This window comes from Castor canadensis, chromosome X, assembly GCF_047511655.1.
Source record: "Castor canadensis chromosome X, mCasCan1.hap1v2, whole genome shotgun sequence".
Lineage (NCBI taxonomy): Eukaryota > Metazoa > Chordata > Mammalia > Rodentia > Castoridae > Castor > Castor canadensis.
This window is the reverse complement of record NC_133405.1, coordinates 130,372,081-130,390,095: the sequence shown is the minus strand read 5'-3', so window position 1 is coordinate 130,390,095 and position 18,015 is coordinate 130,372,081. Positions and strand designations below refer to the sequence as shown.

At 37.0% G+C, this 18,015-nt stretch overlaps 2 protein-coding genes across 5 annotated transcripts in view; one reads left to right on the top strand and one right to left on the bottom strand.

The window, feature by feature from the left end:
* Fancb (FA complementation group B) overlaps positions 1-1,205 on the bottom strand; it is a 31,166-nt gene extending 29,961 nt beyond the window's left edge. Inside the window, exon 1 of one of the 2 annotated variants that reach the window (XM_074062560.1) lies at positions 952-1,205. The gene's annotated coding sequence lies outside the window, so the exon portion shown is untranslated. The remainder of the gene's footprint in view (positions 1-951) is intronic. The other variant, XM_020183314.2, reaches the window with a different exon arrangement.
* A 102-nt stretch (positions 1,206-1,307) lies between these two features.
* Mospd2 (motile sperm domain containing 2) overlaps positions 1,308-18,015 on the top strand; it is a 43,618-nt gene continuing 26,910 nt past the window's right edge. For 2 of the 3 annotated variants that reach the window (XM_020183313.2, XM_074063924.1), the window contains exons 1-3: positions 1,312-1,527; positions 1,680-1,749; positions 16,894-17,049. In XM_020183313.2, the coding sequence (XP_020038902.1) occupies positions 1,519-1,527; positions 1,680-1,749; positions 16,894-17,049 (235 nt within the window). In that variant the 5' untranslated portion in view covers positions 1,312-1,518. Of the gene's footprint in view, positions 1,528-1,679; positions 1,750-16,893; positions 17,050-18,015 lie in introns of all 3 variants that reach the window. The other variant, XM_074063925.1, reaches the window with a different exon arrangement.

Genomic DNA, 18,015 nt, shown 5'->3' with positions numbered 1-18,015 from the left:
CCATTATAAAGATGGGGAAACCGAGGCACGGAGTTTCAGGATTTTCTGGAAGGCTTACAGATAAGAAATGCCAGAATCAAGTTTCAAACCCAGGCAGTCTAGTTCAAAATAAATAGGTAAAACTGTAAAAACTTTATGTCAAATACTGAATGACTGCTGATTCTAGACAAGGCGATGGATCTCAGGGTAGTGGAGTGGACACAGAGGGAGACATTAGTTAGAACTTAAATATTTCAAGATGTAGTTAAACAAATTTTAAACAATGTGTTCAATTTGTTCCCATAAAATTGTAAACACATAAAAAGAGTCTGGAGTAAATGATACTAAAGTGTCATATTACCATGACTGACTATGGATGGTAAACATATGAAGACTGTTGTTACAACTTCTTTGTGATTTTTTGGTATCTTTTTTTTTTAATCTATCTTGGCACTGTTGATATTTTGCACTGTTGTGGGTGGTCCTGTGAAGAGCAGGATGTTTGGAAGCATCTGACTTCTACCCACTAGAAACCAGAAGCACCCTCTTCCCCAAGCTGTGACAACCACAAATAACTCTAGAAAATGCCAAATGTTCCCTGGGAACCCTCCTCCTTCTCCCTCCCCCACCCCCTACATACCCGCTTGAGAGCAACTACCTTAATTAAACCGAAAGACGCTTTTCGTTGTTATTTTGAGTCTAAAGATTTCAAAGACATGTTCCTTTTAAGCATCTCACACTCCAAATGCAAAGGATGTTGAAGGGAGGAAGAAAATCTCAAGAGAAATAATCCCCAAATGTAGTAAGCACTTAAAACTTAATTATTCCACAGAATGACAGATCCGGGCCCCGGGACCGACAGTTTCCCGCTGTCCCGTAATGAGGGGACAAGGAATGCAGTCCAGCCCGACCGCTCCCTCCGCAAAGGTCCACCAGCAAGGACGCACCCCACCCCCACCCCCAACGCCCTACCTGGGCCAAAGTAGCCACGTTCCGGAAACCCCACCCAGGTCCAGCGTTCCGGGACTCCAAACTTCCCGCCACCGCGGTGCATCTTGGGAGACTCCCCCGCCCGGAGGCTCCTGCGCGGAGGAGGCGGAGCCTACGGAGCGGGCCAGATGCTGGCTGCCAAGGGAAGCTGAGCGAGCAGAACCCCACACCCTGGGTGTTGTGAAAGGAATGGCCGACCGAGCCCTGTAGGGCGGAGCTCAATGGGGAAGCGCTCGGCGATCTCACTGCTGGCGGGGGCGGGACCGCAGAGCGGGGGGGGTGGAGAGGTACCTTGGAGGGCGGGGCCCCATCGACAAGCGAATGGGACCCAAGCTGAGAGCCTAGTCTCGCCTTCAAGCCCAGGCGGCCGCCTCGGATTGGACCCTGCTGTTGTACTTCCTTCTGCCTTCGAGTGTCACGCGACCGCCTTCCCCTCCCTCCCTTCTCTGTCTACCTCTGGGCGGGGCTGGTGGGTGATGAGACACTCGGGTGTCGGTGGTGGAAGGGGCGACGGCTAGGACAACTGCAATCACATCCACGACTGCGATCATGGCTGAGGTGAGGAATGCAGTGTATCACTGCTGGCCCCCAGGACTCGGAAACCGCCACCTAGGCCCAGGGCCCGCGCGACGAGGTGCAGGTGGGCTGGGCGGAGGGTAAACTGGGTGATGACGATGAGTATGTAAGATCCTGTTGTGTCTCCTATCCAGAATCACGCTCAGAATAAAGCCAAGCTCATATCCGAGACTCGACGGAGATTCGAAGCTGAGTATGTGACAGGTGAGCGCTGCGTTCTTGTGGTTGAGAAAGGTTTGCGATGAGCATCACCAACTTTGCTAGGGCGTTTGTAGGTGCCTCTTTGGGAGGCGTTGGGGACCCTTTATGCCCTCAAAGGAACGATGCTCTGCACATTTCAAAGGTTTTCCTCCATAACATGCTGTGTACTCTGCTCCAAGTGAGCAGATGGTGTGTCCGACACTTCCTTTAAAGAGTTAATGTAAGTTAGAAATCGGCCAGTTTCTACAATCTATCTACTCGTGTTTATGGAACTTGCATGAGACTTTTTAGGCCCACGACACAGTCCATTCCATGGTTCCTGTGCTAGCTTTTCTTCAGCAAAAATCGAGAAAATGAACCTGAAAACTGCTATAAGTACTATTTATGTGTAGTTAATTGGATATGCCAATTCCTTTTATATTTTGCCTAATTACACTTCATGCAACCCAAAATGCTACCCACAGTGTAGGCCTTCCAATGCTAGAACAACTTGTCTTTCACTCACACTATACCTACCTAGCAAAGTACCTATGTGTCTACAATTGATTTACTGGTTGAGCATTATTATTATTAGGTTTTTTTTTGGCGGCACTGGGGTTTGAACTCACTCGGCCTCACACTTGCTAGGCAGGCACTCATACCTCTTGAGCCATTCCACCAGCCCCTGGTTGAGCATTCTTTGTCCAGATGTCAAAGATACTTGAGTTGTTAGGTACTTAACTGATGATTTAATACTTGTACAGTAATTTTTAAAACATGCAGAATAAGTTGTCATCAATGTGAAGTTTATAACATATGTATTTGTTGCCTGCTTTAAGACTGATCCTAACCCTTCTCTTGCTACTAAATAGCTTCTTATCTATTCCAAGCCCCTGTTTCCATAACTTTGAAATGCAAATAAGGTTAGGAGAATTAAATAAGGAAGCATATATCAAGTTGTCTAGTATGGGCTTAACATATCCTAGGTTCTCAATGAATATTTTCCCTCAGTAGTCATTTTGGTTTCTGTGAAAGGAGTTAAGCGTCCTCATCTTGACATTATTGTTCAATAGAAGTTTCCTGCAACTTTAAAGTGGCCTAGATTATGTATCAGTTCATGACCTAGAACAAATAAGGAAATCTCCAAATAGCCTGGTCAGTAAATCTTTTTATGCTTCCTTGCCAGTTTTCTTCACACTCCAAACTTTGCACCAGAGAAAGCATTTGATTCCCTTTTAGCCCAGATACCTCATTTCTAATAACATAATTAATTCTTGTACAGAGGTAATTCTAAAATTGTTTTCTATAGAAATATAGCTCATAGTTATCTGATTTATAATGTTTAAAAAGTAACTCAAAACTAGACCTAATGAATGGCTCGCCCTGCAATAGTCAGTTACTTGTGCCCAAAGGAGGAAGCAGAAAATAGGCAGAAATTTAGCAATAAGAAAGGTCCTAAAGGCCACCTTAGTTCAACCTTCTCATTTTTAAAATGAGGAAAATGAAGTATAGAGGCATTAAGCAATTTTTCTCTAAATCCCTGGTGTCAGTGACATGGCCAGGCCTCGCAGTGCTCAGGCCTTCTGGATTTCACTATAATTATCTTTTGGCAACACCATGATGAAAATTAGATCATGTCACTTCCCACTTGAAAAACTTTCATTGCATTTCCACTGTATTTAGAATAAAATCCCAATTTTTCATTGTGGCCTACAATACAACGTCACATATGATCTTACTCTTGCCCACCCCTCCATCCTTACCTGTTACCTGTTCTCCTTGCTTAATACAGATTGGATTACTCCCTACATTAAGAAACATATTATGCATTGCAACCCAATACACACGTGCACACTCACATAACTGAAGCAAAAGTTCATTAAGAGTGCTTATTCTGAAAACATGTGACTCTAATGTTTAACTTCCTTTTAAAAATACAGTGTCACACAAAATTGATACCACAATCTAAAACATGACCCACAGTTTGAAAAACATGACTACACTGCCTCATTTGTGTTCTTCAAACAAAACGAATCTGTTTTGTCTTGGGCACTTTCCACTTCTTCTGTCAGCCTGGATGGCTTTTCCCCCAGTGATTGTGCATAGCTGGGTCCTTTTTTGTCTTTTCAAGGTTTAAATGTATCTAAAAGGCCTTCACTGATCATTAAGTATCTTTTCTGTGCTGCTTATTTCCCCTCCCTTACAACTGTTACCATAATCTGTAATTGTCTTGTTCATGTGTTTCTTTATTGTTTATTGTTCATGTGTTTGTTTATTGTTCATTTCCTCCACTAGATAATATATGAATTCCATAACAACCTGTAGAATTTGAGGGCAAAAGCCTTGTGTATCTTACATATCTCTGAACACCTAGCACGAGTATAGCAGTATTTAAATATATGCATTGGAAGGTTAGTTTAATTCCAAGGTAAGAACTGTCCTAACTGGCTTCCCTTTCCCACCAAAATCTGGCAAAGAGCAGCCTTACAATATAAAAACAAGCATTATTTCAAAGGAAAGCACTGTATATGGCATTAAGTAGAAGAGGGTTTTGTCCTTAAATGTACACACTTGGCTGTCAGTTTGTGTGTGGGTTATCTACGTAGCATTTGCAAACAATAGATACTTCTGTGGGAAAGGAAAATAGAAACCTGAAAAGACTTTCTCACCTAAAAGCTTCCATTATTTCCTGAAATATAACATCTGATAAAGGTGGAATTGGACTGTGGTTAAAAAGAATTTTTAATTTATCCGTGTTCTTTTAAGGTTGCTTTCTAGAGATTAACTTTGGTGCTTAGAACATTCACTTTACTTCTTCGTCACAAAGTCTCTCGTCATTAATAATGTTTTGTTTCATAAGGGGCTTAAGGCAAACTTAAGCAAACATGATGTTTTTCCTAAAGAAAAATGTTTATTATCTGCAAATTCAAGCACTGACTGTACTCCAAAAACTCTTTTGGCGGTAGATTCTTGGGAAATCCAAGCACATTTTTGTACCCATAGAAATTGTTGCAAATTATGGATAGATTTTTAGCTGGCAAAAGAATAAAACAGAGGTCCATAATTATAATACTTTTTTCTCATTGTTACTATGGGAAATCCCATGCTGAGTCGCGAATGAGAGACACTTCCCATTCTTTCTTCTTTCTCTTTGTACGTAAGACAAGAGATTAATCTCTTGTGGCAATAATTTATTCAGTTCTTTGAGTGTTCATTATATGCTTAATTCTGGGAGGCAGTGTGTCAGTATTAGAGAAAGAGCTGAAAAGGGATTAGAGCCCCTTTGTGAACTACTACAATTTGAAAAAAGGTATTAAAACAGAGATAACTATTACATTTAAGGCAAATTGTATTAAGAGTAATAAGAGTGCAAAAATGTTTCCTGTAAGAGTCAAAGACAAGGAGAAATTACTACTAGTTGGTGATTGCATGAGCATGGTTAGAAGAAACTTCATAGAACAGGTGGTGCTATGGTTTGGATAGCTTCCAAACTATAAAGGTTTGCTCCCCAGCGTGGTGCTATTTGGAGGTATTGGACCCTCTAGGAGGTGGGACCTAGTGGGAGAGCTTTAGGTTTTGGGGGATGGTGCCCCTGAAAGGAACTGTGAGGCTCCACTCCTTTCCTCTTCTTATTGCTCTCTGGCTATGAAGTAAGCAATTTTGTCCTGGCACATGCTCCAGCCATGACATGCTGCTTCACCACAGGCCCAAAGGCAACCAGACCAACTGGTCATGGACTGGAACCTCCAAAACTATGAGCCAAAGTAACCTTTTTGTGTATAAGTTGTTTGTCTCAAGTGTTTGGTGTAGTGACAGAAAGCTGACTAACCCAGATGGAATTTATCATGAACTTGGGAACATGGTGGAACTTGGCCAGGTAAAGAAGGTGATCCAGGTGGGTCAAATAGTCTGAGCCCAGGTCCTGAGGTGAAAATGTATGGAACATGTTCGGGAAGTGGTAGAAAGTCCACTTTGATAAGCCTTAAGGAGAGAAATCACACATGGCTAAAACCACTGGAAATATAGTGTAGAGTGCCTTGGACACACAAGTGATGTATTTGTACTTCATTGAGTGTAGAGAGCCATTGAGAGATTTGTGGTTTGTCATTTTAGGTTTGTTGTCTGACTTTATAAATGTTTGGATTCATTTACATGAATTTGGTTGATATCAAAAAGCCTGAAGAAGCCCCCTTAAGTTTGCCCTCTAGAGGTAACTCTACTTACAGTGGATTGATGGATAGATTTTTTCCAGTCTTTTTTGTATACATTTAAGAAAGCAGACAAAATAAAAGTCAAAAAGAAGAAAAAGAAAATAGACTTAAAAGAGTACTCTGTATATAACTTATATGTTACATGATGTTATTTCCCCATCTTTATTAATGTAAACCACATTGTATATTGCCATTTAATGTTTAGGTCTATAAATAAAAGATCTTTTTTATCTTTTAGTTTAGGTAACCCTTTTTTGAATATTTAAATTATTTCCAGGTTTTTCTTAATAAAAATTTTTGTGCAGTAGTTCAGATTATTTTCTTTAAATTCATGCCAAGAAATCAAATTATTGTTTACACAAGTGAACATTTTCGGTGCACTTGGTAATATCTATTAACTTTCTTTCAGGTAACTTACAGCAACATTCATTCCTACCAATCCTGTAGGAGATTGTTGGTCTCACCATATCCTTATCAATACTTGGTGTCATCACTTCTTAACTGATAGTTCTTTTAGTTTGCATATGATTAACAGTAAGGGTAAACATATTTTCATATGTTTACATTCATTTGTAGTTTAAACTTTTTCACTAGTATGGCTTTAATAATGCTATGGACTTTTTTGTTTATGCTACTTTTACTTTTTTGTAGTTTTATAAATTATATTCAGAATTACCCATTGCTTTGTGGTATCTTCCATTAGTGTTAAGCTCTCATTCAGTGCCCTTTTTTTACTTGTAATTTTTGTTTTGGTTTGATTTAATTCTCATCTTTAGGTACGGAATGTATAAAATGTAAATACAGTAAACAACCATATACTTAATAGTCAGGGAAAGAACTAGAACCCCCCCACTACCTTAGAAGCTTCCCATGTACCCTGACATTCAGTCAGAAGTTACTTTTCCAGCATTTAGGGTTATTCATTCTCTCATTTTTCATTAGTTTTAACACCTATGAAGTATTCCTCACCAACGCTTTATTAGATTTCGCCTCCTATTGAACTTTATATAAAAACTAACTATATATTTTCTATGATTTGCTTCTGTTCAGGATTCATTTATGTAGTGAAATGAAACTATTCCTTTTTGTACTGTACACTAGTTCAAAGAATGGATACACCAGTTGATGGATTTGGAGTTGTTTCTATTTACCACATACAGTACTGTTATGAACACTTCCTATACATGTCTGGTGCACATATAAAAGAATTTCTAAGGGTACTGGTTTTCATAGTTGCTCCAGGAACTAGAGTTGCTTAAAGACCATTTCAAGGAGTCCAAGAGGTCAAAACTACTTTCATAATAGTAAAATTTCATTTTCCGTTTCTCTGTGTTTCTCTCACAAGCATACAATGGCACTTTCCATGGGCTACATGGTTTGTGATGATGTCATTGTTCTGACAGTTGACAGTGTGTGCTGTGTGTTCTTTTCTCGTGTTTACATTTTTTTCTCAATTTTAATAACTAATACAGTAACTAGTGATAAATATAACTTGTGTAAACAAAAAAGCTCTTTGGGGGGTGGTCATCAATTATTTTTCACATATAAAAGAGGTCCTGAATCCAAAAAGTTTGAGAACTGAAGCCCCAGGTTTTATAGCCAGCAGTGAAATGGGTAGGTCATAGAAAAGCGTATGTTTAACTTCACTTGGTAATGCTGAACTGTTTCCCAAAATGATTGTACCAATTTTCATTTTAACCAGTGGTATTTGAGTGTTGTTTTTCCACATCCTAAAATGTTGCACTTTAAAAAGAACTTGCTAATCTGATGGGCAATCTCACTGTGATTTTTTAACTTGCATTTCTTTGAATACCAATGAGGGTAAGCAATTTTTTTTCTTTATGGGCCATTTAGTTTCCACTTCCATGAAGATCACTTCTTCAGGTTTTTTTGTTCTTCTATGTGAATTTTAAAACTGGCTTATGTTTCTGCACAAATGGGATTTTGACTGCAATTGGACTAACTCAGAAGATCACCTTTGAGAGAGTTGACATTATCATGGTCAAACCTTCCTAACCAGAAATTTAGGATATCTATCTACCTGCCAAAGTCTTCCTATTTGAAAGACATATAATTTCCTCCATAATGGTTAACCACTTTCTGTTGTATTTATTCCGGTACTATATGTGTTTTATTTTTGCTATTCTTATTTAAATGGCATACCTTAAAACTTATTTTCTAAGTGATAGTTGCTGGTTTATAGTAAATGCATTTGTCTTTTTTTTACATTAATACTGAATTGTGAAACCTTATTAACTCATTCTGATAATTTATTTCTATGTTAATTTGAGATTTCTATATAGGTAATAGAATCACCTTAAATGGTAGTTTCCTTTCTAACTTCCCAATTCTTACATCTTTCAATACTTTTCCTTTACTACACTAGATGGAATCTTTTGAACACTGTTGAGTAGAAGAGACAAGAGCCTACTTATCCTGACTGTAGAAAGATAGCTCTGAACATGTCCCTACTAAGCATGCTCTTTGTAATTAGCCTTTATCAAAATGAAGTTTCCTTCTATTATTGGTTTGCTGGTTTGGGGTAGGGAACAGCATTGTTTTGCTCCAGTCAAGACTGGCGATTGAATTTTACTAAATTCTTCACTTCCTGCACACATTTATTTATCAGATGAAATTTTTACTAGGGTTTTCTCCTTTAATCTTTTAATATGTACATTATTTGGACATTAATAGTTCATTAATAGCTCATTAATAGTTCATTAATAGTTTGTATCTGTATTCTAAAACTGGCCTGTAGTCATCTTTTTTATATATTTTTCTTGTGTTCTATTGAAATTTATTTATTGTAATTTGTTTTCATAAATTACAAGGGTTTCTTTTCTATTCCTTTGTTTATCTCTAATCTGATTCCCCAAATTTGCTACCTCCCCCAATTTATTATTGTTTTATCTATCAGTATTTCTCTACTTACCATGTATTTAGTAATATTTTGATTTATCATTCCTTCTTCAGTTCAGATCTTCTATGTGGAATATCATTGTTTCATCTAAAGTACAGTTCTCTTAGTGGGGTCTCTGTTGTAGTAAACTCTTCGTTTTGAAAATGTCTTTATTTTGTCCTTAGTTGTTTTAGTTTCGTTTTGTTTCTTGAATTAAGCAATTAACCTTGAGGAATACCTTCCTTTTATTAGATTGAAGGAGGCAAAATGGTTAGAGAACCAGGAAACTTAGTGTCATAGACAACAAGAAAGGAGAATTTCAAGTACAGGAAGATCAACATGAATGGAAGGAATCCCTATTGGTAAAGAACTTACATAATGAGGATTGTCCTTATTGACTGCCCTCTGTGGAAAGGAAGGATGGAAGGAAAATTGTACTTTAAATGTAACTATACTATTGAATAATTTGCACAAGTGTCTACATTATGAACCATCCAAAAGACCAACTCGGGCTTTGCTTATCTTTGCATCTGTAATAAATAGTTCTGTTTGGGGCTAGTGTAGAGTGGGTGATCACAAATTAGTCTTCATAACTAATGAGTTATTATTATCCCCAAGGAATGAAGCCTTTAAAAGATAGGCAGACACTTGAATTTACTTCCTTTTAAACACCCTCAAGGTTAACCTTTTTAAAGTTGTCATAATTGGATAAGAGTTTTTAAAATTTATCAGATGAATATGAATTGATAAATAAAATGTGCAATTGACAGGATTTCCTTCTAAATAGTATTCATTTGTGTCACTTGCAACACCTGGATGAACCTGGAGGCCATTATATTAAGTGAAATAAGCCAGGCACAGAAAGTCAGGTACCATATGATCTCACTTATATGTGAAGTTTAAAAAAGTGAAACTCAAAGAAGTGGAGAGCAGAATTGTGGTTGCCAGATGGAAAGAATAAGTTCAAGAGATCTATTATACAACATGGTGACTATTTTTTGTTTGTTTGTTTGTTTTTTGGAGGTACTGATGTTTGAGCTCAGGGCTCTGTGCTTACAAGGCAGGGACTGTACTTTTTGAGCCATACCACCGGCCCTTTGCTTTGATTATTTTGGAGATAGAGTCTCGCTTTTTTACTTAGGCTGGCATGAGTCATAATGCTCCTATTTTACATTTCCTGCCATTGTTGGGATGACAAACACATGCCACTTCACCCAGCTTTTTTCAGTTGAGATGGGGGGTGGGTCTCACAATTTTTTTTTCTGCCCAGGCTGAACTGGCAGGAACCAGTTTTCCTGATCTCAGCCTTCTGAGTAGCAAGTCGTTGATACCCACCTGTGCCTATTGTAAATAACATCAATGTATACTTCCAAATTGCCAAGAGAGAGATATTAAGTGTTCTCACTACAAAAATGGTGTGTGTGTGATGTGTGTATTAATTAACTTGATTTAGCCATCTACAGTGTGTACATATACCAGAACATCATGTACACCATAAATATATAATTTTATTTGTCAATTTAAAAATTAATTTTTATCCTTAATACTTATCTAAAAATATCAAGTCTCTGCTTTAGAGAATATAAGATTGTGCCTTCCATCAGAGACTTGAGTGATAAATTTGTGTTGAGATAAAGAATTGGTAGACCTGCTTATTTTTTAATCTTTATTTTCAGTAATGACTTTTTATAGTACCTAGCAAATAGTCTTAGCCCTTTATTTTCCTTTTTATTCTCAGTCTTTAAGTCATTGATCTCTTTTCTTCAAATACCCTCACATTCAGAACGTTTAGTGAGATTTGCCATTTTAAACAATTTCTTACTAGAATACTGTTGTTTCTAGGAGATCAATTTTCTTTTAGTCAGTCATTTGAAAAGCTTGCACAAGGAGAATAGTCTGTTTTCCAAATCTACAGTTTACTTTTATTTTGCAGTGCCAAGGCCTCAGTCATGCAAAACATGACTCTGCCACCAAGTTTCATCCCCACTGCTACTCTGTGCTCTTGACAGTAGAATACCTGAATGATTTTTCATTATTGAAAAATTAATTTCTGACAAGATTCTTATTTGATAAGATATCTAGAAGATTTAAGTAGAGTTCACAGAAATTCCTAAAGGACTTTTTCCTCTGGTAGCCATTTTACAAGAGATGAGAGGACAGAGAATTTGTTACATTTTAATCAGAAGTATTGCTAGCTGAATTTGTGTTGACTATACAATTTGGCATTTATGTATAGAATGCTTTTATATTAGTTACTTTATCTAGCTGGACCATGATTTGCAGAAACTTTTGTTTGCCCATTAAATTGCTATACATTTGTGGATAACAAGTTTTTTGTTTTGTTTTATTGGCAGTACTTGGGATTGAATTTGGAGCCTTGCTCCTGCCAGGCACGCACTCTACCACTTGAACCATGCCCCCAGCCCAAATATTGTTTAAAGAACACAATGTTTTCTGATACAGTTTTTATACAAGTACTTAACTCTCTCTAGATCACTGGAGAAAAATGAAAGGAAACATATAAGAGAAAATAAAAGACTTGAGAAATCCCATATACATTTAGGAGAACTTCCAGAAGGAGAAAAATAGTCAGTGCTGTTAGAAAGAGATAATAGTTGACGATTACCCAGACTTTAGAAAAAACATCAAATCCTCACATTAAAGAAACAATAATCTTACCATCATAAAAAAGAAAATAATCTCAAGGCATATCATAGTGAAACTGAAAACACTAAAGACAACGAAGAAATGTAACAAGCAATGAGAAATGACATGATCCATAAAGGAAAACAATCAGTGATACTTAATTTCTCATCAATAACAATGGTGAACATTTTTTTAAAAGGTCAGGGAAAACTACCCCAAAAATAACTATTGAAGATCTGGGCCCTGAGGAACACAAGGTCTACTGGGGACAGACTTGTATAGGACTGGCCATTCAGTAACAAAAATTTAATGTATACTTGTGTGTGAGCAGGATTTGGGACATATTCCATTCCATAATGGCTTTGCCATTACAGGTGTGATTTGAGGAGCTGTTCCCTTAAAAATGACTGATCGTTTTCCAAGAATACTCTTAGCATATGGCTTTAATGAAATTGGGCCATCATTCTTCCATTTGACCAAGAAGAGCTAACTGAAAGATTGTAGATAGTGTGGTCACATGGAGGCCTCGAAGCAGAGTTCATAATTTGTAGGAATAGACAAAGTCGATTATATCTAATTAGTTTGGGTAACTGGCTGGTGACTGATGAGGACCTAGAGAACGGTATTGAAAGTTTCATTTTTCAAGCTCAGTTCTGCTAAGGATTCTAGGTCTAGAAAGATATCAACTGAAACAGAAAGCACTCCGCTCCATACAATTCACCAGAGATCAGCAAAGTCCTGTTTTTGTACAGCCCTCGAACTGAGAATGTTTTGTATTTTTAAAGAACTGTTAAGCACGCACACACACCAAGGAAAAATCAGCAACACAGGACATCTGTGGTCCTCAAAGTTTAAAATACCTAAATATTTACCATCTGGCACTAGACAGAAAAGTTTTCCCAACACCTGCAGTAGAGCAACAGTTCTCAGAGTGTGTTCCCTATATCAGCAGCAGCAACATGAAGGAACTGGTTACAAACTCTGATTCTTGGATTCCACCCAGAATTAAACATCTAGATGTAGAACCCAGTAATCCATGTTTTCACAGACCCTTCCTACAGGCCAATGGCTTAATCTTATCATAAAAGGTCTCCTGTCATTCAGTCTTGCTAGTAGCTTCACAGATAAGTGGAGATTCGAGGTAGATTGTGACCAACTAACAAAGGATGCTCTTGAGGGAACATTTTGTTATTTTGTCCTGATCATTCCACTTGTTGATACTTAGATAGTCCAGCCAACAGAAATAGTCCATTCAATATAAATGCTCTTCCAAGGCTCTATCAAGACTTTCAGTGGATCCATATTCAAGAATCATGGAGAAATAACTCAGAAGATGTCTTTAAACTACTATAGTGATCTAAAGTTGTATGATTGCTACTTTTGAACATTGTGATGCCCAGTTAATAACTGTTCTCTAATTTTCACTATCAGGATACATTTATATTTTCATAACCTTTGTATGAAGTCTAGGCACATTTGTGATAACTACAATATACTTCCAAAATTTTCTCAACTTGTTAGCTAGTTGGTAAATTTAAATTTAGTCTTCCTATCATGGTTAGCATTGTACCTTATGCTAATAGGAATTCATCTGTGTAGTGTTTAAATTTTTCAGTGTTCATCATCTTTGACAGACTATGGGTAGGCGGTCCTTATTTGCATTTTAAGAGAAGAAAATAAGACCCAGAGTGACTTGCTCGGTCTCTCTATACATGATAGCAAGAGTCTTCTGAATCCATCACCCTACCCCATATCCTGAATGTGATGAGAAATTTCACACTTATTAACCTTAAAACATAGTTTCTGATGTCACTGTAGGTCATGTCACTCTTTTACAAATAAGAAGTACAGTCTCTTTATGCACTTACATTTTAAAGAGTGTGTGCGTGTAGGAGAAAGATGAAAAGCTGGGGGAAATAATCTTTACCCTGGCACATTTAATGTCTGCTCCTAGAGGTGACTCACCATTGCCATGCATCTTTAGTTCTTTCTTTGCCAAATTATGGACTTTACAATTTATTTGGTGGGAAAGCCCTTGTATAAATATAAGACCAATTTACAGAGCAAAACGTTTATAAGAGCAAATAAACAGTCAAAAGGGCCAATGAACTATTGGTATGCTGATAGTTCAGTAAGAAGATTTAACAGAGGCGAGGCTAACCACCTAAAATTAATTTTGATTTGCAATGAAGTTTCCAGTGGTCCACAGCAAGATGAAAGTAATAAGGACAAAGTATTATGAACGTATATACAAATACATACCTACATACATATATATATAAAACTAAGCCCTCTTTCACCTCTACACTTTGATTATTCATAGGTAAATTCTTTCAAATGATGTCCTAGCTGTGTATATGCACACTTGTTTTTTTATGTTCAGCTAGCTTTTAAGCACACATCTTTTATCTTGTTCCCACAGCATCTTGTCTTAGTCTGTTTTGTGCTGCTATGACAAAATACCTGAGACTAGGTAACTTATGAAAAACAAATTTATTTTCTCACAGTTCTGCGTGCTGAGAAATCTGAGATCAAGTCTCCAGCATTGTTGTCTGGTGAGGACTTTTCTTGCTATAGTCCTCACATGGCAGAAGGCGGAAGGACAAGCCAGCTAATGCTCTCTGAAGTCACTTTTATATGGGCCTTACTCCCTTTAATGAGAGAAGCCCTCAGAGCCTAATCAGCTCTTAAAGGACTCACCTTGTAATACTAACACATTGGTGACACCTGAATTGGAGAGGGGGATTCAAACCATAGCACATCTGGACTTACCAAAAGACTGGTTTTCTGAAATCTCCCAATCACTTAAGGGCTCAGTTGTCTGAGAGCTGTGTTTGAAAGCAGGATATGTTATTAAGGAAATTTAGATATTTCACAGAATGCAATAGTATATGAAAACAGGCGATGTTGTCATAAGCACACTTAACTATGGCCCTCTGGCTTGTGGTAGGCCACGTTGTCTTTATCTTGAATGTTTAGTTTATTTCGTTTTCTCTTTTCTGCATCTTCTGTCTGCCTTTGCCTCCCTCATTTTTTCTTCTCTGTCTTATTTTCTCCTTCTCACCCTTTTTCTCTATCCTCTTGTTCTCTGTCTCCTTCTACCTCTAATTTTCTCCTGCTTCTCTGTCTCAAACCCCACATAGTCCCCTCTCAAGTCAATTCCTTCTGGTATCTTTTTTCCTTCTCTGATTTCATTTCCATTTGTTCAGGAAAAAATGATTAAGAACCAGCATTTCATGTGTAAATACATGTCTGTTAACAGTGATAATTAATCACCTTAGTATAAGTGGAGATTTCTAATCCCTGAAATCTACCAAAGGGCAGTGGGCTTTAAATTTCTTAGTATTGGGCACTCTTTTATGTTCTCCCTAGTGATAGCACTATCAGTGGTAGTAATAATGTTAACAATTACAATAGTGTTTTTATTTTTCTTATTTTATTATCTGATAATGTTTACAGAGTTTTTACCACTTGCCAAATATTATTCTAAGTAAGTAATTTTCAGAGTGTAGTCTAGGACCTTAGCGGACACCCAAGACTTTTTCAGAAGCCTGTGAGGTCAAAACTATTTTCCTAATAATTTTAAGATACCATTTGCCTTTTTCACTGCATTGACATTTGTACTGATTACATGAAGCAATGATGGGTAAAACTGCTGAGTCCATGACCCGAATCAAGGGGAGTATCATTGCAGTCTTCAGTGTCAGTGAAAAAATTCACAGAGGAGAAAGAGCCAATTTTATTTTACAAAGTCCCTTATAATACAGTAAATTTTATTAAATCTTGACCTTTGAGGACATGTCCTTTTAGTATTCTGTGTGAGAAAATGGGGAAGTACACATAAAACACAGCTGCATACTAAATATATTTGAGTTGCCAGCTGAATTCATCACATTTTTCATAGACTACCATTTCTATTTGAACGAGTGACTGGTAAGTAAACTATTGTTATGCAGACTTGTGAATTTGTCAGAAATTTTCTTGGAAATGAATGAAGTCAACCTATAATCTCAAGGAAAATGCTTTTTTGGTCCAGTAACCCAACAGAATGGTCCTTCCTCAGGGGACAAGAGACTATATGAGCACCTGTACATCCATCTTATTCTTATTACTGCTAGTTATAATTAAAGAAAAAATGAGTTTTGACTATTGATGAATTTTTTAATAATAAAGCTTTAAAATTTTTTGCAAGGTTTAAGGTACTACAGAATCACTCATTTTATAGGTTAGAAAAATAGAGCCCAGACACTAAAAATCATATCTAAGATGATACTCTACAAGTGTATGATTTATGGTCTCATAGTATTTTAATTTTCCAAGTCCTTTCATATGTACTTTTTCATCTGATCCTTATACAGCACTGTGTGTATGTAAAACAGATTAAAGATAAGGAAATTGAGACTCAAAGAATATAATTCTCAGAATACACTTTATATTCTTTGCCCTTTAGGCTGTTATCTTTGAGGACCTGAAATAAAGGCAGTACAATGGAGAGGAGGTAGAATGTATAAAACTTGGCAACTAACTAGATGTGAAAGAAAAGGAAATGAAAGAGCCAGGGAATTTTCTGGAGCTTTCTGCTTGGGCCCCTGAGAGAGTATGTATAGCTGAAGAATTGAAAATTGAAACAGTAGATTTGTCAGCAAACGTTTACCAAAGACCTTTGCATTGGGACTGACATCTTTTTGGAGGATTCTCAGGGTAAATAGAGTCTGGGCCTTTACTGTCTGTTTGCATGCCAGTAATTATAATTCAAGGTAAAAACTGGTAATTGCCTTAAGAAAGGCTTACTTCAAGTTTTGTTGGTGGTCATAAGAGGAAAGAAATTACTTCTGGACACAGGAACAATCTGAGAGGAGTGTTGCAGCATGGTAGAATTTGGATACACATAGGTGGTTGAACACAGACTAGAAGAGTCCAGCTACATAAAAATAGAACTGGGCATGCAAGGAGGACTATCTGGTATAGAGGTTAGTAGAAATATAGCATATGTAGGCAAATTATGAGAAATTATTGTAAATAATTACTCAAAGTATTGAAAATATTGTTCTCAGAGTCTGAAAATAATAAATCCATAATATTGCATATTGTGGTTTAGATATGAACTGTCCCCCCAAAAAGGCTCATATGTTGAAGAGTTGGTCCTTAGCTGTTAATACTATTGAGAAGTGATTGGATTACGAAGGCACTAATTTCATCAAAAATCTGCAGTCTTTGATAATTTTATTCTCCTATTGCTTAAGAAGTCCATCAATCTTTTAAATTCTATTTCATCTAAATTGCATCCCTATCTCTGTCCTCAAAAAGCTTGGTCTTGTCTTCCATATCTTTCTTCTCCTTTGGCATTAGTGTTTGTTATTTTTCGCTGCAGAATTAATCTTACTTGGATGTTTATTACTGTTTCCCCCCTAGATAAGTCAGAAAAATATGATCCACGTGATGTTGAAAGGCTACAGCAAGATGATAACTGGGTGGAAAGTTACTTATGTTGGAGACATAATGCTGTAGATGAAACACTGAAGATGCTTGATGAAAGTTTTCAGTGGAGGAAAGAATTTTCTGTCAATGGTAAGCCCTTCAATTTAACCTTGACAAGGTCATATCACCAGCATAAATGTCACTGCTTTATATTTATCTAATCATGGATTTGCACATATTCTTGACAGTCATAAATACCAGAATATAATTATTTTTAAAGACCCAGTAATACTTTCATAGGAACAGCTTATGAAAAAAATCTTATAAGTAGGCTCACTCATAAGGAAATCAGATCACCAGGGGGGAGAATCAAACTCACATTCTTCCATGACAGTACAATCACCTAATCTGGGTTGGGCCATTGTCACAAAACAGCAAAAAGATGACATCTTCGATACTAGGTCTAGAAATAAGGAGGTACCATTTTCCTGTTTGTCCCAGTTGTTGCCCATGTCTTTCCTTATCCCCAGGGTTCCTTATGCTTTATAGGTGCTTCATATAGCATTGCTCATTGAAGGGGGACCCCAGAAAAGCAAGCTTATCCCCAAGGATGCCTACTATAACATTCTCTTAAATTCTTAACTTCTACATCCACTACTAGGTTGAAATTTATCCCAAAAATGGAAGTCTTATAACATTCTTCAAGTATATGACAAACTCTACACAGGAAAGGTTACCAGTTATCTGTCTCCTAAAAATTAATGTCAAGAAGCCGGCAGAATTACCAGTTTCAATTAAATATAAAGGATCTCCTGTCCTTGAAGATTATAAACTCTGCAGTGACTAAGTGTAAAGATGTAATACAAAATAGCCAACAAATAGATGCTCTCCTCACTCTTCATACTTGTAAAACGAGTCCAGGAGAAGGGCAGTATCTAGGAAATAAAGTGACTGGAAATGCAAAAACTGTAGGTAATTTCAGCAAACAGTGAAGCATTTGTTAATCAAGCAAAAAATATAAATCTGGTATTTTAAGTAATTTAAGTACAGAAAAAACTTTTAAGCTCAACTTCTGGTGATAATAGCAGAGATATGATAAAGTCCAAGGAAAGGAGA